Source organism: Anas acuta, chromosome Z (assembly GCF_963932015.1).
Source record: "Anas acuta chromosome Z, bAnaAcu1.1, whole genome shotgun sequence".
Classification (NCBI taxonomy): domain Eukaryota; kingdom Metazoa; phylum Chordata; class Aves; order Anseriformes; family Anatidae; genus Anas; species Anas acuta.
The window spans coordinates 21,470,034-21,495,275 of record NC_089017.1 but is presented as its reverse complement, the minus strand read 5'-3'; the positions used below and the strand labels follow the sequence as shown (position 1 = coordinate 21,495,275).

At 36.6% G+C, this 25,242-nt stretch overlaps 2 protein-coding genes across 3 annotated transcripts in view; one reads left to right on the top strand and one right to left on the bottom strand.

The window, feature by feature from the left end:
- Positions 1 to 25,242, top strand: part of HMGCR (3-hydroxy-3-methylglutaryl-CoA reductase) — a 282,132-nt gene that overhangs the window by 196,095 nt on the left and 60,795 nt on the right. The window lies entirely within an intron of this gene.
- Positions 576 to 25,242, bottom strand: part of ANKRD31 (ankyrin repeat domain 31) — a 66,521-nt gene continuing 41,854 nt past the window's right edge. Inside the window, exons 20-25 of the mRNA XM_068666615.1 lie at positions 25,149 to 25,230; positions 22,249 to 22,345; positions 19,285 to 20,332; positions 17,016 to 17,156; positions 16,266 to 16,362; positions 576 to 2,173 (exon numbers count right to left, since the gene is read on the bottom strand). Coding sequence (XP_068522716.1) covers positions 2,028 to 2,173; positions 16,266 to 16,362; positions 17,016 to 17,156; positions 19,285 to 20,332; positions 22,249 to 22,345; positions 25,149 to 25,230 — 1,611 coding nt within the window. The 3' untranslated portion in view covers positions 576 to 2,027. The remainder of the gene's footprint in view (positions 2,174 to 16,265; positions 16,363 to 17,015; positions 17,157 to 19,284; positions 20,333 to 22,248; positions 22,346 to 25,148; positions 25,231 to 25,242) is intronic.

Sequence of the window (25,242 nt, the reverse complement as noted above, 5' to 3'; positions counted from 1 at the left end):
CTAATTCACAGGCTCCAAGTAGAGAGGTGTTTTGCTAAGAAAGAGAACTGGATGGTGACAGAAGCAGGAGGGCTGAGAGGACTAGCCATTGCTGCTTGCTAGCCGTGAGAGGATGCTTCGTTATCCTGCGGTGCTCAGGATCACTGATAGCTGCCTGCCTTAGACCCCCAGAACTACACTCAGAAAGAAAAAAAATTGATCAAAGAAACCAAAACATCCTACTGGTGGTGGTAGGACTTTTGTCGTCTCTTAGTGGGTCTCTACATTAAGAAAAAGATTCCAGTAGGCACAACATAAAAAATTCATAGTTGGAAGATTTAGGAAGTGGAACCCTACATTGGTTGTCAAGCTAAAGCCTTTCTTTCTCAATACAAATATCGAACAACAGCAACAACAAGCTGGTAACTGACTTTTACTTCAGGTGTTAACGAGCTGTTTTCATGTAGCTCTCTGCATTTTTACCTCTCTACCCGTTTTGAATCATTCAGACTTTTGTTACCGTATCTTCGTACTGCCTTAGGTCATCTAATCGTGTTAATATAACGATGGGCGAGAAGCATTACTGTCAAGTCCTCCCAGTTTTTATACCACAATTTTATTAAACATCTGGTAACAAAAAAGTCAAGCAAACACATAAGTAACTCGGCAGTAATTTTAACAGTCAAAAATCTTCAACTTCTAATGAAAAACTACTTCCCTCCATCCGAATGAACAGTTCCTTTAAACCAATATGCCTTCAGGTTTGTTTTGCTGCAACAGCTGTGAGAATGTTCCATTTTCTTTTTGCATGGAAACTGACCTTTACTAAATACCTGTCAGTCAGTAGCCTTTAACTTTTTTTTTTTTTTTGGCTTCGAGGCAGCTAGCTTTTTTTTTTTTTTTTTTGCTTTTTTTTTTTTTTTAAATCTTTACAGCCCATCAGGCAATGATTGCTCATGCATCCCAGGGCAGAGTACCAACTCTGCCCGTCAGACCCCTCTCTCTCTTCTCTAAACCTTCTCCCACTTAAGACACTAATCAAATCCCTGCAGAACAGCTCAGAACAGCTCCTCTGACTCCAGATAGAGAGCTGAGGATGTTAGGTATTGACAGGAGGTATTTCTCACCCCATTCACTGGAGTTAGGAGTAGTAGGTGTTATTATTTCATCTCTCCTTACAATCTGGGGAATGAAAGAGCAAGAACACCACTTGAATGCAGATAACTCTCATGACAGTCAAATGTGTTATGAATACGCTACTGAGGCAGATTCACACATTGTAAAATAAGAACAAATAGAAAGCCTCCACAGATCAGGGTGGGAACCTAGGATGTTGTTAAACATCCTGGAAAAATCCATTTACCAGGAATGGACTTGGTGTATTTCCTGCCAGACGCTGGTGCATTTTTTGACTATCAGATAGATTCGGTTGCAACACCAATGGAATTTTCCTGAGCACTCTGAAATGTTAAGAGCCCTTTTCTAACCTCTCACAACACACATCCCATTCTCAAATGTTTGTATATAACCATGCCCAGTAAAGCAAAGTTGCTGGTTATTTTCAAAGTTGCCCTTCTTGACTTCTGCCTAACAGCTCACGTTATTGCACAAGCATTTGCAGCCACTTCTGATAGCATGTGCTTTGGAAGCATTGCTCACCAAAAGCATTGCTCACCAAAAGTGAGCACAGGTGTTGGTACCTGCCTGGTACTGTCAAGCACAGGCAGGTAGGAAGGCAGAGAAATCAGTGGAGTATCATACAAACTTACCAACACAGACTGTATTTCATTGTGCACCAGCATATAACAGGCCCTTGTCTACTTTCCCATTTAATGATGTTAAAGCACAAAATTCAATATTGACAGTTACTTTCACCCGCTACGAAGTACTCTTCAGTTTCTCATTTACTCAAACAACCTTTCAGTCCATTCCAAGTGCTGGGCAAACGATTTATCAGAATGATGGTAACAAAGCACTTGGTTCTAGGAGTTCAAATGTTTACTTCTAAATGTTGATGAAAAAAAATAATGTTAGCACTCAAGAAGTCTTCAGAATCCAAAATCTTCACATGCTAGGTAGAAATTCCAGTGCTTTTCCATTACAGACCATGGTAGAAACTCCTCTGTACGTAGAAGTAATGTCTCATTTACAACTTGTGTCAGACTTTCTACTGAGTTGAACTGGATAGAAGACCCTGTTGAAAATGAATGCAAATGATTACACAATGCATGCTGAAGCAAGAGAAAGCAATCACTGGCACTATTAATTACACAGGTGTTAGTAGCTTGTTAGAACCATGAAGTCATCACAGATCCCTGTGCCCTAGGATGCTCGTAGCCTAAGACCCCAGATATCTCACCCGTGGTGCTACCACAGTACTTGCACCCAGACTTCAGTGAGACAAGGCAGTGCTTTGTGTTTTGGTGCTCAGGGTGAGGATCCCTCTCACCACGTCCTTCCTATAATCCTGAATGGACTGTACCAAAATGAAGCTGTACACGTTTATACAAATAAATAAATAAATAAATAAATAAATTACTGCATTGAACAATGGGTATTTGCACTATTTAAATGCCTGCTGGACTGAAACAACTACTGCAATTCATGAGTTTAAGGCATTTGTGTCGCTGCCAGAGCAACTGAACTTGTAGTTTTTACTGTTAAAATCAGTAACAAAATGGCAGAGTTGAGAACCAGCAACAAATGTTTTTTGTTTGTTTGTTTGTTTGTTTTCATAGGGGTACAGAATCCAACAGGCACTTGAGACTGCTGTTTTCAGAGTTACTGGGATTTGTTCCTCTTTCATCCACACTTTCTCCACTCAGTATGGGTAGGCACAGTGCTAGAGCTGCCACAACCAGCCCAACATGGAAACTGCCACATGTAGCAGATGCTGGCCAGGAAGGATTGTCATGAAAAGTGGTGGTGGCCTCTGTTTAAAATAAATGTGTTCTGATGGCGTTCAGTGTCTTGAGGACAGGTGTTTCAAGATGATTAGACTGGCCAAAAGAAATATTTGTTAAAATACAGAGGAAACATGTCTCAAGGTACAGCAGGTGGTCATTTAGCTTGCACTCCTTTCTGATGTGCCATACCAGGAGTTTGTCTTCCTTTGTCACCAAAGTTTTCTAACTGTGTTACCTACTACAATTCCAACATGCACGAGTCACTGCACTGACCACACTGGTAGGTCCTAGTGATGAAAAATCTGCATGTCTTGTAGGTATCGGACCTTTTAACTGTGTCTCATGCTCAATCAGCAGTTGCCTGCCATTTCATGATCACTCACCACCCTATGCAGAGAAGCAGCAAATTACTAATAAAAGTGAGAGGTCTGAGTTCAGAACTGCAAATACACGATCTTGCACGTGAGGGTGTGTGTTGTTCCACACAGCAAAACTCACTTCAGTGAGAATAGGATATCACTCCATATTTTACACCCCCAGTGTGTCTTCAGTATGTCCCTAGCATAACACAATGCATAATGGAAAAAAAAAAAAAAAAAAAAAAAAAAAAAAGCACGATGGAGCTATAATCTGACGGCTAGTGTATATTGAAGTATCTTGATCTATGGCAAACAAAGACGGGCAGTCTGAATGCATGCCCCATCCGAGAGGTAACATCGCAGTGCTCCTCACACAAAGCTTGCACCTCTTATGAAGGAGTGGTCAGTCACACCAGAGGCCCCTTACACACTCAACTGGAAGTAATTTTCGAAGGGTGTAAGGAGGAATGCCTGAATGGGAAGTTACAAAACAGTTCTAAGGACAATGCCTTCAGGAAAAAAATAAATCTTAAAAGCAAGCCTGGGAATATTTTGATAAAATAAACTGGCAGAAACTGAAAGGTTATCATTAATACTGGGTCTAGAGTAACATGACAGGCATGACTTCAACCTGTTTCAATGTGTTGAGAAAGATTTTTCATCCTGAAATGCCCACATATTGCAGGTCAGCACAGGGAAACTTCTTGGCAAAGTCTGAAGTTATGTGAACAATGTTTTTTCATATCATAATTGGAGAAAAGACATTCATTTTTCACTTCTGGAAATGATCTTTTCAGCACTCTCACTGCAATATTCTAACTTACAAAAAATCTAAAATCAAATTTGGAAGTGTAATAAAGTTATGACCAGATAAATCCATTGGTTTTGTTCGTTGATTCGCCGGCAGCTGATGGCTTTCTTTGCCGATTCCTTCAGGACAAATTAATGTTTTACCAATTGGATAAAGATTTTGTACAGTAAACACCTAAACACCAGCATTCTAATATAAATACAAATTTACCTGAGTGTATACTTTAAAAACAAAAACACACAAACAAAACAAAACAAAAAAAAACACACACACAAAAAAAACACAGAAGCAAACAAAAAAAAATCCTTTTCATTCTAACCTCTAATTTTTAGTAATTTTAGGTAATGGTTAGCAAAAGCACTACAATTTATACACTCCAAAGCCTCCGCATTGGTTCTGAACAGCAGTGTTGGGAAAAAGAGTTTCTACATCCACACACAATCTCTTGTTCCTTAGCAGGTATCAATCAGTTTTTTAACATTTAGTCTCTGTGTTTCTTACTCCATATTCTGAAACAAGCGACTCACTTCGTTCTCATTTCCCTTTTTCTTTCTCAGCTCTTCTTCCCTTTTCTCTCTTTGCTTTCTATTATGTTTATCACTTTAATACCCACTTTGAAGTTTCCTTTCTCCCTTTTGCCATCTGTTAACTCCCTTCCCCTTACTGGCAGCTTACAGGCTTTTAGCAGTGCAGAACTGCTCCCATGCTACTATCCAAAACTCAACTGTGTGCCTCAGGTTCAGAAAAAAGCTTAGGCAGGTAGTGTGCACATAGCCAGGGTTTTTCTCTGCTTTACCACCTTTGCTGTCTTGTCAAGTGCTCTCAGTTTTCTTCCACCTTCATAAACTAGAAGATAAAGTACCAATCATTATCAATATCAGAATTAACTTTTTTTTTTTTCTTTTTTTTCCCCTGTAAACCTGGGGAAAACATATTCCCTTGGTACTTTTTCCATCCTGCCTGCCAAGAACTTCTCTGTGTGCATTGGTATCTCTTTCAGCCTTATATTTTTGAAGCCTTTTTAAATGTTTTAAATACTTTACAAGATCTTGCTTCTGTGGTAGATAAGAACCTGAAAATGCTATTTAAGGATAATTCCCATTAGTGGCACAAAAATATAAATGTCAGGCCAGAATCTCCAGTTTGCATAAAGGTTGGTCACCAATGATTGCTACTTCTGTGCAGCCTCCATTTTCTGATCACTAAAATATCCCCTGAAAGATCTTTTTTTAAAATTATTATTTTTATTTTTAAATGGCTATCCTACCAGTATTTTTTCCAATTACAAATTGCTGAAACCATCCAGAGATAACATTAAGCATTTTGTAACTATTTTACTGGTGTAAATTATCTGTAAAAGTTGTTTAGATGCTCTTGTATTATAACCACCAGCATATTTGAGTCAATATACAGGCAGCAGTCAATCTAGTGTCCATACTTCTGTAATACAGGTGAAGGTTATTGCTACACCCGAGAGAAAGCCTAACTGATTTGTGATATCTGTAGCAAAGTCACAGGAGATGCTATTCATCTAGCTCAAGTTGATCTGGTTAGGTGCAATAAGTGGGCTACAGATGCATCAGCAAAGAGAAACTCTAAGGACAACACACTGAAAGATGTCAGCAGTTGATCTACGATTAGGCAGTGAAGATTTAGAACAAAAAAAAACAGCCTTAGATTTCAGGTTTCTCGGGTTTCTTCCACGCTCCTTTTAGGACCCCGAATAGAGAACACCAGCCATAAGCCAGGAACCCCAGCAGGCTTTGGCCCTTCACGCCCAGAAATGACAGCCAGCACCTCACATAAACAACATTTAGATCCCATGACTCTTAAGAGGCTGCTACTGAATTGAGGCACATGAGTTCTGCCCCTGCTAGTGGTAATGTTGCAAATGACTTATTTCAGCTAATTAAGACATTAATTGGCATCTTGGAAAATTAGATGACTGTGGACAGTTCATCATTGTAAGACTGGATCTTTCTCTGACAAAATAAGATGCTCCCATGGTAACTGTTTTTGTTTGTTTATCTTGTTGTTGTTTTTTCCCGTCAAAATGCTTTTTCTTCTTTCCAGGTCTCTCCACAGTTCTTGACTCACTTCATGTGATGTAGGTCTTCATTCTGACAGATTCTCATTCCCTGTATCCTGCAGTCCAAGATCTTTGCCTTTACAAAAAGATTAATGATCTTTGTCTAACAATCAGACATGACATCCAATTCAGATACCCAAAGGTGAGGTATTCCCTAAAAGATACAGGCTACAGGATTTTGGCTACTTGCTTTGTGACACTCTGCATCCACCTCTGTCCTGATTTTGAAAACACTCTTTCCTCCCCCAAAACATAATTTATCAAATACACCTGCTGTATTTTTTATATTGGTAGTTAATCCCCTTTCAAAAATTTGAATATTATTTGTAACATCCTGTGACATAAATAAATGAATAATTTCCATTTGGAAGCTAACTAATGGATTATAATGATGAGCTGCAGTTTAGCGCACAGCTAAAATTGTATCAGGAGGACTTAGAGCACCCAGCCTATGCTTCTTTCATTCATGTATCAGACAGCTACTCACCACAGATCACCTGTAGGTTCGGCTCATCATTTGCCTATAAATAGAATTGGCATGGCAATAATTTGGAATTTAATTCATGCTTTCACAAATCATTATTCTATTCTCTTGATGCTAGATAAAATGGTAGATTTGAGAAAGTACTGTTTCTTCTTCTACTTGATAAAGAACAGTATTTTGCAGGACTTCATTCTTTATTTTTGTCCTCCAGTAAGATTGACAAAAGCAATGTCATAAAGCAGAAAAAAATGATTAGGTATCTAGAGTCATTCTTCTCTGAATTCATTTCATAACAGTGACCTTTCTTGTTACACTCTGCTTCTGTATGGAAAAAGGACTTGCAGGCGCGATTAAAGAGCAGGAATTCATGCCTTTTATTCTAAAGCATCAGTTTCAAGGTTTACACTGAAATTTCTTTAATTATTTTTATATTTCTTGTAGCAGGAAGTATTGTTCCTGCAACACAGTCAATGAGATGATATACTTTGTGGAAAGATACAGTTACTAGCAAATTTATTTCTAAATATCTGGGGGGGGGGGGAAAGTGTAACATTAATAATACTTCATAGCTTTTCTGCAAGCAGTGCCTATATAGGTGATATAAATACAGTATATCACTCACCATTAAAAGCTGTGCCCACATCATAATCTTATACAGTAACATTTTTTTCTCATTTGCTAGATACATTGGGCATATGCATGTTAGCCAGTAATGAATACTTTGTACGATATCATACACTCTGAATTGCTACTCTTCAGGGTCATTGCGCTGCTGTATTAAAGCATTTTAAGTTTCTTATTTACCAGTCTGGGAACACAGAACAGTAAATTCCTTACATAAAGAGAATGTTACAATACAGAAATAAAATGTTACAATAGGCTATCAGGGAAAAGAGAGAATAATTTAAGTCTCTGCAGCTCTTACTGTCTTCAGAGTAGCTGTAATTTTATTTTTCCTCAAAAGCTGAGAGGCGTTATTGACAAATACACAAATATCAATCTTGAAATGTATACAGAATCCCATAAAAGAATCTATACTCAGGACTGAATTTATTTAAATATATATATATATATACATATATATATAAAATATAAAACATTATGCCTGATTACTTTTTTTTTCTAACCGAAATATTTTTACACAGCTGTCCAGATGACCTTTCCATTTCCGGATTAAGTCAATCATTCTACTGAAATACCGAATTACTAAATTCTCCAACAAATGCATTTACCGATATCAGTGCATTTACCAATATCATTTATTAAAAGGCAGTAAGATTGCTCTAAAAGGATTAATAGGAGACTATTTCTCGCTCTGACTATCAGGCTGCAGGTTCTCACCACAGGCTTCTCTCTTTTTAGACTTACTATTTTGAGCTATTATTTTATACTTGATTAGACAATAATTCATTTGTGTACTCATATGGAAGGTAAATACAGAATTCTCTAAAATTATTTCTAAGCATTTTAGAAAGCCTGAGTTTAATGTGCCAAATTAGTAAGAACCAGCTCCAGAAACAACCCTGAGTAATTAAAAAGTATCACTTTAAAATTCTCACAATTTACAGCACAATGAATTGTAGATTGGAAGAAACAGAAGATAACGTATAAGTCAATTTACAGCTCAGGTCAGAACAATTATTTGATAGAAAAACCAATAGTTCATGCTTTTTGTGCACTGGCAAAATCTACAAGAGCTGTGATTCATTCAATGGATTTTATGTGGAGTCTCAGAACAACTTCTAGAGACTTCTCCCTAGCTGTTATTGTGTGGTGATTTAAACACTGAATTGTTTTCCTTAGAAGATTTGTTCCAACTTCGTGAAAAATTGGTCCTGAAAAAAAAGAAAAAAAAGAAAAAAAAGAAAAAAAAAGTGCAGTATTACCCAAATGCTCATCAAGGTAAGATTATGAGGTATGAGGTTGTCTACTAATACCCTTAATTTGACCAAAAAAAAAAAAAAAGTCTGTCTTTTCCCTGTTTCAAGCAACACAGCAGCTGAAAGCACTTCCTCTTGAGGCTTGCTGTTAATCACATTGCTTTTCATTTATTGCTTTCTTGAGTAAGGTAGAAAAAAGACTGATGTGTATTTGGAACGTTATCTACAACAGTTCTGTTTGTCTTAGTCTTCTCGCAGTCTCCACAGGACCACCAAAGCAGATGAAAAGCTGCTATGTGCAACTGAAAGGTCAGTTATCAAAGGATTTCCCTTACACCTTATTTATTTATTTATTTATTTATTTATTTATTTTCACAAAATAAAAAGGCCAGAGAGCCACTGCTTAAAGCTTTTAGGAGTCAGTTGACTTACTTTTACCAGACTTCCCAAGAAAATGAGTCTCTTACGCAGAGGAAAAAGAAGCAATTGTCAGTAATTTTAACATATAAGATTCCAACTAGATATATGGAAAAAAAGTCACCATGAGCATGGTCAAGCACTGGAACAGCTTGTACAGAGACATTGTGGAACATCCATCCTTGAAGATATTCAGAAATTGACTGGGCAAGGCCTGGAGCAACCTTATCTAGCTTGGAAGTTGGCCCTGCTTTGAGCAAGAGGCAGGGCTGGAGACCTCCAGAGGTGCCATCTGACCTACATTAGTCTATGGTTCTGTGAAATCATTCTCACTGTCACCTAGTTACTTTTGAGGTGATGTTCCAGTTTCAGAAATGAATTAATTAAAAAAAAACAGGTAAGAAATCACAGAAATTAAAATCTTACAATTGGTTTCCACAACATGTAGTCCTTGAGAACATTTTCTTGTTTTTCCTTTTTTGACCACCTCAAAAGTGAATTTTTGGTTCTTGCTAGCCATTCAGCTCAACTCCCAGTCAGTCACACAACATTCTGCCTTTTACCTTGCTGGCAGTCACATAAGAGCAGGTAGAGGATTTTGGAAAGGAAAAATGTGCAGAAGGAATAAGTCTATACTTCAGTAATGGCATGCAAAGTTACTGGAAAATACAGCTTTGTAAATTGTGCTGACAGAACTATTTGCTTCTTCATAAAGTATGTAACTACCTAAAGCAAATGTCTGGAACTTAGAAGTGCTGGAAAATATTTTTAAATATTTTGTCTGTAAGTCGTAAAGAAGAGAACACAGCATGCATTCAAACACTATCAAAAATAAATTTTTGAAGCCAGAACTCAAATAATAGCTGTACCATGAAATAACTGAGACAGAAAAATATTCTGGATAGAAGTATTAGTCTAGGATCTCACACTGCTTCCAAAGTACAAAATATAAAGTAGCAGAAAATATAAATAATATATAGTACATGCCCCTGTCTTTTACAATCACATAAACAAGGACATTGTGTGGTTAATGAATATTCTGCTACAGGTAACAAGGAAGACACATCTATTAAATGCAGGAAGCACATTTGTAAGATGCTGTGGACTTTTTTTTTTTTACACTTCTCTGTACTTCTCCTTTTCCATATAGTTATTGCCATTATTGATGGTGATGGTGGGCCACTACTTCAGTAATTCCCAACCACAAAATTCAGATATACAGAGTCAAGCTCCTTTGAGTCATGATGTTTTGTGTGTCTTCCCCCACCTTCACCCCCCACCAAAAAAAAAAAAAAAAAAAAAAAAAAGGAAAATTAATCTTGGGGTTCTTGATTCACATACTGATTTTGGAATCACTAAATGTTCAAGATCTTTTTCAGCTATTCTCCAAAAATATTAAGATAATAGTTGCAGAGTTTTTCACTGAAAGTAGTTTCTGACTTAGTTCTCTAAGCCTTGCAGAATCTGGAGCTCTGAATTGGAACTCTATGCAGCACCAAAAGCATTACAAGCTTTCAAGTATGGGTTACCTTTCTTTACATTACAGTTACTTAAGGCAGGGAAATATAAACTACACTGGGCCAGATTTGGGTTTTGGAGTAATACCTAAGTAATATTTCAACAAGTTCAATGAAGCAAAGAGATCCCTCTTCTGAAGAGTTCACAATTTAAAATCTAATGGAAGATTCTTGCCAATACGTATATGCAATGTTTACTAGTACCCTAATGTTACACCTGTCTATGAGGTATAGATATACTTCATAGTTCTGTTTCATGTTGCTGAAGCACTTAGATTTAAATATTCTCCTGCCACATCAGCAGTTTCAGCCTCACAACTCTCTACTGCGTAAGGACAAGAAGATAAGACTGACTAGCAAGAAAACTGAAATTAATTACACTTCTATCATTTTTCCAGTACTGGTGAAGCTGCAAAAGAAAACTAGTTAAAAGTCAATTTAAAATGGCTGAGCTTTACATTCAGAATTTATTTAGCATGAAGTAAAGAAGCAATGGCGTTGTGCATCTGAATGTTTCTTCGGAAACAAATGTAAAGGGCAAACAATACAGCAAATCCATCTTTGAGTTATATGGGTTCTCATGGCACTTCCAAAGCTTCATTTAAGAGATTTGATAAAATACACTGAGACATTTGTTTTTAAAGAATTTTCATTCCTAACTAAGAGTTTGATTTTGATAATTTATATTCAAAAATATTTTTGTTCAGACTTGAAATCTGAAAAGGTTCTCCTCACAAGTGGATACAAAAGGTTTGGGTTCTGCAAGCTCAAAAAGTGGAAAAAGGGTTGTTGTTTGTTACATTTTTTTAAAGATTATACTGCACAATAAGCAGTTCCTTCCTTCACTTAAAAGAGCAATTGCAGCAAATAATTAAAAAATCTATACATAGAACAATGTTACTGTGGATTTCCAAGTTACTAATTTTTATTTTATTATACATTTTTATTTTTGCATAATCCCCATGTCTGTTAGAGTGGGGATTTTTGTCTACAAAATGAACTTTTCTGTGTAAAACGAACCTACCCTCTTGCTAGAAGTTTCCAGACAGGATTGAGCACACAGATAATAGGGCAACAAGGACCACACATGCTATGAGACAGTTATGTTGGTAAGCAGAAGTACAACTTGTACCTTGAGAAAAAATGAACATGGCTGGCTAATCATTTGTTTAGCAGAGAAACATGGCTCCTGTGAGCCATAACGTGTAACTTTTCAATTCATATCAAAGGGAGTTCAGCCTGTTTGGTTGGTTGGTTGAAACATAAATGTTAAGACAATGTATTATATAATATATCTTTTGTGATTTTAAAACCACCTCCCTCCAAATATTCTGCCCTTGCAGTTAAGACACTCAGTCTAATTTCTTCTATAACACACGCATACAAACAAACAGAGAACTAGGCTAACAAAGCATTTTCTGCAGAAGATTCTCAACTCCAGGTTTTACTTCATCTTTTGTACTGCAGCTGAAGGGCCTATCTATAGTCTTGAAGAATCGTAAGGAATCGCTCTACAGTGTGGATACCCTTTTGGTTTACAGTGGTTGACACAGACGTAGACACTTCACCTCTGATAGACAGCCTTGTTCCTGTTTGCCACAGCAGGAACCACCTCAGCACTGTTACCCACTCCAGTGCACAGTGACACTGGCCATGGTGAGGGTGTGAGCTGACCGCTCTGACTCTGCACTGCTGTTGATCAGGGCTGTTGGTGGTCATCCCTCTGGGGTGTAATCAACAGTAGTAGAAGCAAAAATGCTAGCTCAAAGTGCAGTAAGCACCGTTGAAATTCTGCAAATACTACAGATAGGGTTTAATGTGCAATCAGCATGTAATACTGAAAATACAAATTTAAAAGCTCAGTGAACTCCACACAGATCTCAGCATCTTCAGTAACATTTCCTCTCTTCTCTCTGAATTAGACTACACTAATTATATTATTCCACAGTGCTGTTATATCATATTTCTCTTCCAGAAAGCATTTGTCTTTGCTCTTACTCTGTGGAGACAAGCAACTAAATACTTCAAATGACATAGAGTTATTTTGTTAACTACATCAAAATAACAAAATGTTTCTAATTTGGATGCAGGAGAGTAGAACATACAGAGCTCTCAAAAACTTAATTATTACCTCTTTCAGATCAATCTAACCCATCAGCAGAGTCATTATTTTTCCCCAGCACTCCTTCCCTCCCCCAAACAAATCAATTCCCTTCAACCTACTTTCTTTTTTCCTTGTATAACTGCTTTATATCCCCTGCCCCACCTTTTTTTTTTTTTTAACCAGTTAATAAAATAAACAAACAAACAAAACTTACTCCTTGATTCTCTGGTAACTGTGAGACTTTCAGCTGCTTCTCTTCCAGTGCATAGCAATGCTTTCACAGTTTCTGTCTGAGTTCTTGGACGCATGTTGCTCAGGTCAAAGCTCCCAACAGGCAGAGCAACAGAGTCAGTGCATTGACTCAGGCAGTGCTGGGTGTGGTTGCTCGGCTCCCTTGTGATAAAATTCTTCCCTGGGAATGCAAAAAGATGAAGACAACATTGCTCTATTTATTTATAACAGTATTATTTAGTGCTGGTGGTTTAATGCTTTAACGCACAGAATAGTTACGCTTTTTATCTTTCTTGAAGGCAAATCCTGAAATTTCCACTCTGCTTGACATTCTTTAATATGTAAGGAGGTTTTGGTTTTCTGCTGCTTTACATCTGAGCTGTAGCTGCTAGAGGATGACTGGGGCATTCTCTTTTCTCCTTGGCAAAATTACTTTAGATGCCATACAAATTTAGCTTGAAAAGTAGCCTACTAAATATGCATGAGTTTCACTGCATGTCTCAAGGAAAGCAGAAACATGTGGTATCATGTATGATCACAACAAAACTACTCTTATTTGCTTTCATGCAATCCTCCTGAGCTCAGCCACTCATTTCATGCTCAATACTTGAAGTAACACTAGCATCAACCTTCTGAAACAGTTTCCATGGATCAGCCATTAAGAAATCACCCCAATTTCCTTGAAAACACCCTTTATTACTCATAGTTTTTGCATCATTCATAAACTAAAGGTAGGGAGTCATTCTAATATTTGCAGGTATCCAATGGCTATTAAAGGCAGTCAGGGATTGCCAGGGACCAAGAACTGCAGCAGGCACACTGTTTTCCAAAGACCACCTTCCCAAAATAGCAACCTGGAAAATGTATGTATGTATTACACTTGCTGTTAAAACTGGCTATGCTTTTATTTTAAGCCACTTAAATGTATAATCTCTGAAATGAACATCTGCTCTGCAACTGACATCTGCTCTTCAGCTGACATCTGCTTCTGAATCCTTGCTTACTCCTGGCCATTTTTTCGTAAACATTATGTCTTTACAGCATTTATCAGAAAGGACACAGGAATAAATTCTAAACCACATAATCATAGTTTATTCTGCTTCTCCAAATACAGACAGTCTAGAATTATTGTATATCTTCTCAATGTTTATTTCTCGCTCAGACTTGAATACAGTAATTCCTGCTAGTGTGATCCTACAAGATACTAAAGGCTCAGACTTAAAGAAGAGGCATAGGTGTCTAAAGTACAATTTAGTTGGGATTTAGATAATTCACTCCCAAGTTGCAATTTGTAAAACTTCTGTTAAACACTGTTTAAAAAAAAAAAAAAAAAAAAGCACCTTAGTCTGGGATTCCTTTGCTTAATGAGATCTTCAAGTAGTTTCCATTAACCTTCCTCAAAGGCCTAAACATCTGCTACTATACAATCCTGGAAGCACCTCCATCTCAAAAAGATGAAAAACTAGGACTTTTCTTATGCTGTCAGCAGCCACAGAACAGGAACTCCTTCACCTGTCTTGCCTAAGAGCCTTAATTTATTAAAGGTTCTTAGGACATGCTTCCTACATTGGTCTGTATGCAAAATTCAGTAGTAGCTGTTTCTTGCTGTTAAATGATGGCTAGATTCAGCTACTGCCAGATCATTTTCTTCCCATTATCCCATCCTCTTCATACAATAGCTCAGTGACCAGAACATTGAGCTAAGATATGGAAAGCTGGAAGAAGTGAAAGGGTATTACTTAAAATAATGGCATTCTGCTCTGAAAATAGTCAAATCATCAGGCCCAGTATTCTCTTCTAGCAGTGTTCTGGAATGCATTGAAGTGAATACAATTCATTATTTCAGAAAGAAAAAGAAAAGAGTTATTCCTCAAATAAGCAAGATACACTTCTATTATAAAATACACATGTAGTGTTTGATTATATATTTAAAAAATAATAGTACATATTAGGACTATTATGTTACATATTAGAGAATAGAAGTGTGCTTGTGAGTAGCTTGCATCTATATTAAGAAACCTTCCTACGCTCAAGCAGGCTGACTGCAGGCAAAGTGCCCCTTGGGAGCTGCCCTCGGAATAAGCTCTCTCTCAAACTACCTGCAACCATTCTCACAGTACAACAACAGAGGTTAATCATCTCCTGGAAATTTTTAAGACCCTGTTTAATTTCCTAGTATGTATCTGGCCATGTAGTATCTGAAATGGAACTGAAAGCAAGAACACTTCAGCTTTCCCTCCTCAATTTCCCACCTAGGACTAACGGTTGAACATTAATATGATCCTTATATTACACTTGAGAACACAAAACCTCAAAAAAACAACACAAAAAGAGTATTTACTCTTTTCTAGATTACCCTAGACACCCTGGGCTGTCTATGAAAAGCATGAAAATAAATAGATTAATAATAATAATAATAATAATAATAATAAACACATTTACTGATCCCCAGTCTGATTTATGTTTTTCAAGTAACTATTCTTTGAAGAAACTGATTTCCCTGTTTTAGAAGTTATAATATTTATCATAAATCTTCCATGAAAGGAGAAATTTATAAGAAGTAGTGAAATATTCAAAAGCCTATAAAAAGATAGATACTAAATCCATTTTTTAAGTCTCTTACACCCCGTAAAAACTTAACTACTGAAGCAGGACAATATAATCTCATCATCTTAGTGTTCTTATCCTGAAGCAATTATCAGTAGAACATGATAGTTTGAATATCAGATTAGATATTTTACAATAATATATCTTAATTTACTTTTAGTATCTTAAGAACAGACCAAGCCTGGTATCCCAGTTCACATGAGGTGCACTGACTCATCAAATTAACAGACCCAATTACAAGAGCCCAAAAGCTTTTCAGATTCCAAGTGCAACTGACTGTCAAAGACACCTGGGTTTCCCTGGAAGCACATTAGTTATCAAAATCAGGCTAAAGTTCTTAGGTCTACTGTGCAGTTCTGAAAAAAACTATTCAATGTCATTTTCTCATATTAATGCCCTCTGTTTCTTATGACTGATTATTTTTAGAGAATAACATGTCTCCCTAGTTATTAATGTTGCTTTAACATACCAGGATTTCCACTGACACAGATTATTCAGTATGACTTTAATATGTACATACAATTAAGATATGCATCTATCTGGGTTTCCAACAGAGTAAACAAAGTATTAAATTCACTTATTAAAATCTTCACTTTTTCTCTATATTAAATATTTTAGACAAAATTTTACATAAATATTTTTATATAGCAGCCATGTCATAATTATTCTCTCAACACAACCACATTGTGAAAGAAAAGAAACATGCACTTCTTTAAAGGTAACTAGTAATTTCTGTCACTATGTTTCAAGCCCAAGATCTACAATACACATGTAGAAAAGAATAAATCAGAAAGCAGTGGATGAAATTGGAATTTAAGCTCTTTAGAAATCACTTTCTGCTGCTTTCAGTCATGGTGAATATTAGATTTTGTGGTACATACCCAAGGGCTCTCTTTGTTGTGATGGTAATTCCAGGTCATTAGAAGCAGGCACTTCTTCAACAAGAAGTTTTGACAGCTGTGTCCCATGATACATAACCTGTACAAACAAATCTAAATCAATAACTGGTCATTCTAATTACTTTGTGTTTTGTTTTGTTTTGCTTTCCTGATAGGTGACAAATTTTTACTTTTCTTATAGTATAGAGTTTATGCATATAATAGTCTAATCTGTGTCTATCAATATCAAGCAGTAATTCTGCTTATTTGAATTCTGACTGACAAAACATATTTTATCTGCTAAGCCCTGTAAACCATGCCACTGTTTTTGCAACATTTGTCCCTGACACTCTGACGTTTCAATAAGATTGCTCCTTTTTGTTCTCTTAACTACCTTTCAGCTTTTCCTGTCAGTCTCTTAATCATTTTTAAAACTAATCTTTAAAAGCACTGAGAGCTTACAGAGTGGGCATTCCACAGTCTCTGAACTAGTTCATCACTGTATATCTGCTCTTTTTCTGGGGTTATGTACCTCTCTGTTTGGGGTTATGTACCTCTCTATTTGCTGCTTATTCATTCACAGTAAGACTTTACAATTTAGGCTTGTACTGTCTTCTGTTTTAAGAACTAAGAACTAGAGGTCCTAAACGGTGAAAATATTTTCTAACTGCATTTTACCTTCTGAGTTAAAGATTTGTGGAATTTGTTATTTCTATTTATTAGTATTATTTCAGAGAGTAAAATCAGGCCTACCTTGTTCCACACGTATTTCCATGTTACAGAAATATCACTTCCTAATAGGTCTTTAACCCACTGAACTGGATTCTGAAGTATTTTGTTTTCACTTGTTTTTATCTTGCCATTCTCTAAGAGTGTGGCTTTATGACTAAATTCCTAAGAAATAAAAATGAAGGAGGAATTTTAAATTCATAAATCAACAAATCTAAATTAAAATCCTTAAAATATGGGAAAATGATGAAGGATGATATAACCGAAATGTTGCAGCTAACTTGTTTTTTCTCAAAAAAAAAAAAAAATTGCCACTACGTATCATAAACTGTGATACATAAGATAAGAGGATCTATTCCAACAGAATAAGATGTTTTGGCCCCATAGTTAACACTGTCAGAGGACAACTCCCCCTAGGTTTGAGATCAAATTCCTTTTAATAACAAGTGCTTGTCAGAACAGTATTTCCACTTTATTTCCTCTTAGACATAACAGAGCTGTGAATAAATTAATTTGCAAAAGAGAACTTAGGAACTCAAACCCCAGAAAAATGTAACTCGAAGTCAGTCTCTTAGATGTGTGGAATAAATCCATGTCACAGTACAATTCCAACAGCAATTCAAATATTCAACATATTTGCACAAAACTTCATCTACATCAAGAGACATTAAAAGGAGAAACCTGACAGCCTTACCTTATGCAAAATTAAGTATAAAAGAATTTATTGTTACTGTCTCTTTGACAATACTAACACAGACCAGTTCTGAAAACTTAAATGCACCTCTGGAAACATGGCTTACAGTTGTTTACAGATCAGTAAGTTATGGTTTTGTTATACTGGTCTTGTTATACTGGCTAACGCAGCAAAAAATAGTTGTTGATTGGTAGATTGTTGATTGTTGACTGTTAGAACTTGCTAACTTTGCCTAGCATGCACGAGGTTAAACAGTCACAAAAGGAGAATGATCCATCAGATTCAACTACCTTCTACCACGACAAATGGCTTGGCTCTGTGTCTGTAAGAACCTAAATGAAGATGTTTAACCCAAACATTCTGATGAACACTAAATCCAGTCTACAGGCTCATAGCTCACAACTGTAACTATAAAGAAGGGAACTTTACTGATCATCACTTCTTTGTAGTGCAACGGATACTGGCTTCTTAACTCCAATCTCTACAATACTCACTGTCTTCTAAGACATAAATGAGTGCCATTTTCATTCTACTAAAAACCACTGACTTCTCTAAACCCCCACCATCAACATTTCAAAATAGGGTTATAATTCCTCACACCTACATGTATCAGGCTGATATCGTAGGTAATGGTCTTCAGATACAACAGTAAGCATACCAAATTCTTCATCCTTGAAATTAGTCATCTTGGGGTTTGGAGGAATATTACATTTCCTTCCACAATATGAAGAATGTGTATAGATCTATGACAGGACTCAGTGTAGAGAGCTGTAACTTGCTAACACTGTCTTATGTTACTAATCACAGTAACACACCAAACAGCTGCTCTCAGCAGAAAAGCATTCCTGAGCAGATTGTAGGTGCAAAAATGAGGGTCTTTTCTACATTAACTATACCTGATTAGCTGAAAAGAACCTTTCATATTTTAGTCAATATGTTGCCCTGGAAATCAACTAGCTCACAGCTGGGAATTCAGTCAATAATTCCATCATTTACTCAATACAAAGCCAGTTCCCTGGCAGCTGTCTTACAAATCTGCTTTGTATTTGGAAGCACGGGGGCATGTTTTTATATTAAAAAGAGGTTGATTTTACTTTTACTTTTTGAAAATGTGGTTCACATCAGACTCCAAAACCAGTTGGCGTGTAAGCAAGTAATTTTGCATGCTTTCATGTCTGCCATGGCACAGTGAAATCCTTAGTGTTACATTAATTTATTTGAGGGACCTGACAGTTGCTTCAAAAATCACATAGTCATAAGGACTTTAACGTACCCCCTCCTTTAAGTCTGAAAGCTGGGTATTACACAATGTAGACCAACTAACAATTCCACCCTGTTTTTTAGCAATAGGAAGTACTAAGAAACCAATAATGCAAAGTTAAACACAAACTTTACATATTCAGTGTTTTGGGTGTTAAAGTCATGGGATAACAGAATACATTATATGTAGCATTTTCCCTCAAAACACATAAAAAACTATCCGTGACTAATGTATAAAATTTTTCACTACCAAAAGCTGAAGATACAGACTGCTGTTTCCCCATTTTAGTGTTTTTTAATTATTTGCTAATATTAGCATTGTTCTATCTCAACAATTACCTGCAGTTTGAATTCTAAAACATTTTCTCCTGGCTTAATCCTTCCCAACTGAAGAAGATCTATCAACTGAAGCTTCTTCTTGTTTTTTCTTTCATACTTCACTTGTTTTTGTTCACATTCCTGATAACTATAGCCCTGGGAAGATTTCTTACTAAGGCTTGCTGGATAATCTGTGTTTGATGTAAGATTTGTAAGCACTAAGTTGTCATTAAATGGGTTCTCACTGCACTGAAAGATCATTTTCTGCCGAGTATTTGGAAAGTTCTCTGTGGATGTTGACACAATTACTTGCTGGTGCTGCTGCTGGAAAACTTCTTTCTTATTTACATATCTGCGTAGATCCTCATCTGTAAGAACCCGCTGACAGTCACTGCCTGGCTGACAAACGTTGTTATTGACAACAGTGCTTCGGGCTTCTGAAATATTTAATGTGTTGGTCACTGAAGTGGGATGTAAAGACTTGTTTCCTTGCTCTGCAACTGCTACACAATCAATGTTATTTTGCTGTGAATTCTTTGTTTGAGTAGTGGAACCAGCAGTTTCTGAAGACACAGTCACCACTTCTACAGCATTTGACAAAGTATTGAAGGGGTATTTTCTTATCGTCTTTTTAGATGTAGAAGTATGATCAGAAACCTCTTTGCTTCTAATTGCTTCTTTATTTGCTTCTCTCTCAGCCAAGCAGTTGTTTGGATGTTGGCTGCATTCCTGAGCTGAAAATCTATTTTCTAAAGAGAGATGTGCTTCTACTCTGTTTCCATTAGGCATGCTGGCACCAAGCCCCATATCAGATGTAACTACATCAGGATGCATGATTTCATCAGCAGCTAAACCTGGTCCTTTACCATTTCCATAGGAAAAAACTGTGTTTGAGAATTGGTGCTCTAATTGTGCTGCTCTGAATACTTGCTTTGTTTTTCTGTAATTTTGTATTTTCTGGACTAACTCCTCCTGGTTTTGGGCAACAGTCAACAGACTCTTTTGCCTGGAAGCAAGGTTTACTACTTGTTCCCTCAGTGCTCCCTTCTTAAAAGATTCCACTGAAGCCCTAGAGAAAATTAGAAAAGTCTTATTAAAGACCCCATAGTTACTATGAATAGAGAACAAAAACAGTATGACATATGTAACTCACTAAAAACAAAATAGGTTTCAAAGGACTTTACCAACATCTAAAATTTGAGCAATGTATAATCATGTATAAAGTTTATGGGTCAGATCCAAGGTTTCATGCACAACAAACTGCATAATTCTGTCTAGATGTAGCATGAAAGCACCAAAACTACAGCAAAAACCTTATACCACCCTTCACTCCTAGAATCTAACCTGGGTCTCTATTACCATTGGCCAGCCTTTTATCATTGCAAGTAGCAATGGTTCATTGAATTCAAAGCCTTTGCAGCTCAGGTTTGGAGCCTTTTACAATGAGCTTAAAATGAATTTCTAAAGGAAGCATGGAAGTACTATCAGACATTTTTATGGTCTTCCGCTGTAAAACATTTAGTGAATGCCAAAACTGTAATAATATCACATGACTATTCAGACAAAAGCATTTTAGGAAGCTGTATGCCAGTTTGGAAATCTCTTTCCCTTCATCAGGTCTTGCTTCCTGGTTGAGCTGGTCCTGGTTGAGCTGGTCTCCCTGTAAGACTCTTTCCAGGGACTCACCTTCTGCTAGAAGGGAATTCCTTGTTTTCCCACTTATTTTGGCACAAGAACTACCAGCATGGCCTAATACTCTTTTCTCCTCATCTCCCCTCATGAGACAATTGATTGCACCATTGCTCTGTCTCCTTGCTGGAAAGACAGAGGAATACCACTAAGTATGGGCAAAGGAACAGCAGTGCAATTTGCTTTTAACTCCACCCACAGCAGAGATGCCGTGCAAGTAACACTATCCCAATCCGAGAAAAGAAAGGCTGTAGAGGGGATCAGGACAGAGGTACTGCAAGACTGGTTCGTATAGAACAAGGACAGATAAATAACAATGTGACTGTATTGGTGTTCCATGCTGTACCATGGTATTGCTTGCTGTCATGTGCTTAGAATCCATGATTTGATCAGTGTATCAGCATATCATTGATCACTGATATTAGTAAGCCTTGACAACTACAGAATACCACAGAAGCCTGTGAGGCTCCACACATTTTTCTAGCACTGTTTCTCTGGGAAGTTTTGTTGCTTTATTGCCAAAGAGGCACAGAAAGAAGCTGCAACTGAAGAGAAAGTACAAAGCAAAGATAGTGCAACTAGAATGACAAAGGCAAAGCAATTTACAGCCGCTGAGAAATACAGTGCTTTTTTCCCCTCATTTTTCTTAGGTGAGAGAAACATTTTAATATCTTCAAAGGAACATACTGAAATAGAGAAGTATACATGTAAGTAGTATCTCTCCCTGGGCCAACTAAGTGAATAACAGAAAGATAAAAAAACATGATGATGCTTCCACATATTCTGTATATTCATATCTTGAGTGGCAAAAGCTTATGTTAATTAGTTTAAAATAAACTTTATACCGTATAAATAATAAAAAGGAAATATAATGTAACTTGGCTCATTACTGTTGATGGACAGCTGTTGCATCAGCTGCAGGGTATCTGCAATACCCAGAAATTTTTATCATTTTTCTCTAGAACAGTTTAATTCTCAATATTAGAAGACAGATAAAACTGTGAAAATATTAAATTAATTATGTTGTCCTTGTTTTTTAATGCCGTCACTAGCTTGTTCACAAGGATAGTTTGGAACCCTAACTTCTCTTCACATAAAACTTTCTTTCTCATATTTTACATATTCTGTGTAATTTACCTCTTACTGGAAGTAACTGAAACCAATATCGATAAAGACTCAGCAAAATCTAAATGAGGAGCGCGTATTTTTGCTTTCACACTACTGTATACTTCTAATTACATCTATCAGTACTGCTTTAAAGAATTCCTGTAAATACAAACCTAGTATTCCACGTACCTGTATTTTTTAGCAAGGGCATCCCTTTCTGTCTTCTGTTTTGCAAACATTTCATTCAAAGTATTTTGTATCTGACACAGCCTTTGGACATACGCATCTGTCCAATATTTTGATATAATCAAAATTATGATGGCAATAAGAATTAGAAAATAATAATAGTAATAACATTTTTGATGTAGCAAATGCACAGCCAAAGTACAAACATATTTTTACAGCATAACCTAATACAGTCATTCACATTAAAAGCTATTTACAAGTAGAGAATTTCCAAAAAAAATGCTCCCAGGAAGAACTAAACACAAGTTCAATTTAAACTGAAGTAGTCTGAGTATCAGAAAATTTTGAGGTGCAAGTGCCTAGGCAAGAAAGTCATTATGAGAACAGGACAAATTAAAGAACTGCCCTGTGGCTGGTAAGAACTGAAACTTTTTCGAAGTTTATTTGTGTTGCAAGGAGTTGCATAACAATAACGGTATGTGAGGCTCCATGCAGAAGTTACAAAAGTGTAAGAAGGTAGCTAAAACATTTGTATTTTAGTATTATAAAACAGTTTGATGAGTTTAGACTGATCTTAGTTTAATATATGCTAAAAACGTATGTATCACAGTCCTACATACTATCTAATACATAGTACAAGACAAAATATGATTAGAAATTGTCACATTTGTTAGCCATATTTTTCTGAAATAAGAGAAACGATTAAAATTTCTTCTCTATATCTCATTTTCTTAGACATATATCAAAAAGAGAGCTCAGAAGTCATGATCAGAAGATACCACTGGAATAATACAGTAAACATATAATCTCATTTCTAAGATTATAAAAGAGGAGATATGAAATCTCCATTATTACAGAAACTGGATAATTATATTATTAAAATTACATTTATGTTTCCAATAACTTATTTCACAGTATCTACCAGAACTCATTTTTTTTAAATAGAAAAAATATTAAAATACTACTGTTATTAATCATAGAATCACGGAATGGTTTGTTGGAAAGGACCTTAAACACCATCTAGTTCCAACCCCCTGCCATGGGCAGGGACAAATCCCACCAGACCAGGCTGCCCAAAGCCCCATCCAGCCTGGCCTTAGACACCTCCAGGTATGGTGCATTCACAGCTTCTCTGGGCAACCAGCTCCAGTACCTCACAACCCTCAGATGTAAGCTTAAGGTAACTTAGTAGAGAATTTGAATCTATTTTTTAGAGTAAATTGTACTCCATGTAAACACCTTGATGGTTTTATTCTATGCTGCAAATTTGTCAATATAATCCTATATTCTTGTTCAGTCTTGAGCTTCTCCACAAGTAGTAACCATGATTTCATTTAAGAGGTGCTACATTATTAAAGTCTTGGCAGTCTATACCAATCATCATGTTCATTTCATTCATATCCCTAAAGAGTAATAGTCTGATACTTTTCTTTTCCTCATTTATGAAATTGCACAGATCTTTGTTTCGGCCTTATCATGCACAAAGCATTAACATGCATACAGATTTCTGCCTATCATATGTCTCTTTGTCGAACATTTTTCAAGCAAATATGATTTTAATTAACAGCTCATAATCCGTACATTTGACTTGGAGACTACAAATCTGCACAATTCCATACTTCACATTTACTTTTGAAGGTATATTTTAAATATAATTCAAAAGCTCCAAGCCATTTTCAGGGAAATAAATAAATAAATAAAACTTTCTTTTCTGTCAGGAAGCAAAACTTTTTAATGTGCATGATCTGCTGCGAAGTACACAGTCCCATCTAGCTGGCAGAGGCAACTGGGGAGACTCTTTTTTCAAAAGTCTTCCTGCAGCAAGCTTTGCCACTTAAACAGTCATGGCACAGACACAATATGCTTAAACAGCTATGCAGCACCAGCATCATGATGTTTTAGGAAGTCAGGGTCACTTAGTTGTCTCTGGAGACTAATCGGAACTGAGATTTGATAGACTAAGACAAATTACACCTCCAGGCACCAGCATTTCTGAAACTGCCCATCATCAATAATGTTTGCCGTATTTTTTACCCTCATAAATTATTTTAGGCTCCTGAAAGTGCATTTGCACGAGAATGAAAATGTTGCATCCATTATTTTTTACTATTACAGGCACATATTCATGATCATGGAGGGGCTCCAAAAGAATCTCATACTTGTCACTGACCAACAGTGTGCATTTTTATCTGATGATCCTTATTTATATGATTAAGTTGATTTGAAACATATAATATTTCCATGCCTCCAAGTGGCACGCTTCCCTTTTTTATTATTATATTCATTCTTTTGTAAATGGGAAGTAAAAGGGAAGACATACAAGGAGCGGCTTAGGTCACTTGCGTTGTTCAGCCTGGGAAAGAGCAAGCTGAGGGGAGACCTCATCACAATCTACAGCTTCCTCAGGAGGGGAGTGTAGGGGCAGGCACTGAGCTCTGCTCTCTGGGAACCAGCAATAGGACCCGAGGGAATGGAGTCAAGCTGTGAGAGAGGAGGTTCAGGTTGGATATCAGGAAGAGGTTTCTCACTCATGCAATGGTCATGCAATGGAACAGGCTCCCTAGGGAGTCAAAGCACCATAACCTATCAGAGTTTAAGAAGTGTTTGGACTATGCTTGCAGTCATATGGTCTGAATTCTGATTTTTGGGTAGACCTGTGTGGAGCCAGGGGTTGGACTCAATGATCCTTGTAAGTCCCTTCCAACTTGGGATATTCTATAGTTCTATGATTCTATTCAAGTAAATACACTTATCTGAGAACTGCTATTAAATTCTTATTGTCAAACTATATATTCCAAAGGAGATATGTAAATACCATTACTTGTTACTTGCAATACTATTTCTAAAGTGATGATATTAGATATTTACAAAAAATAACTGAAACAACTTGAATTTACATCAACCTGCATCTTTGGAAGTTCTCAGTTCAAGTAGCAACAGTTCTTTCTGCTTCTTTTTGGTATCTTGTATGGCTACAACAGACTCCTGTCAACAAAT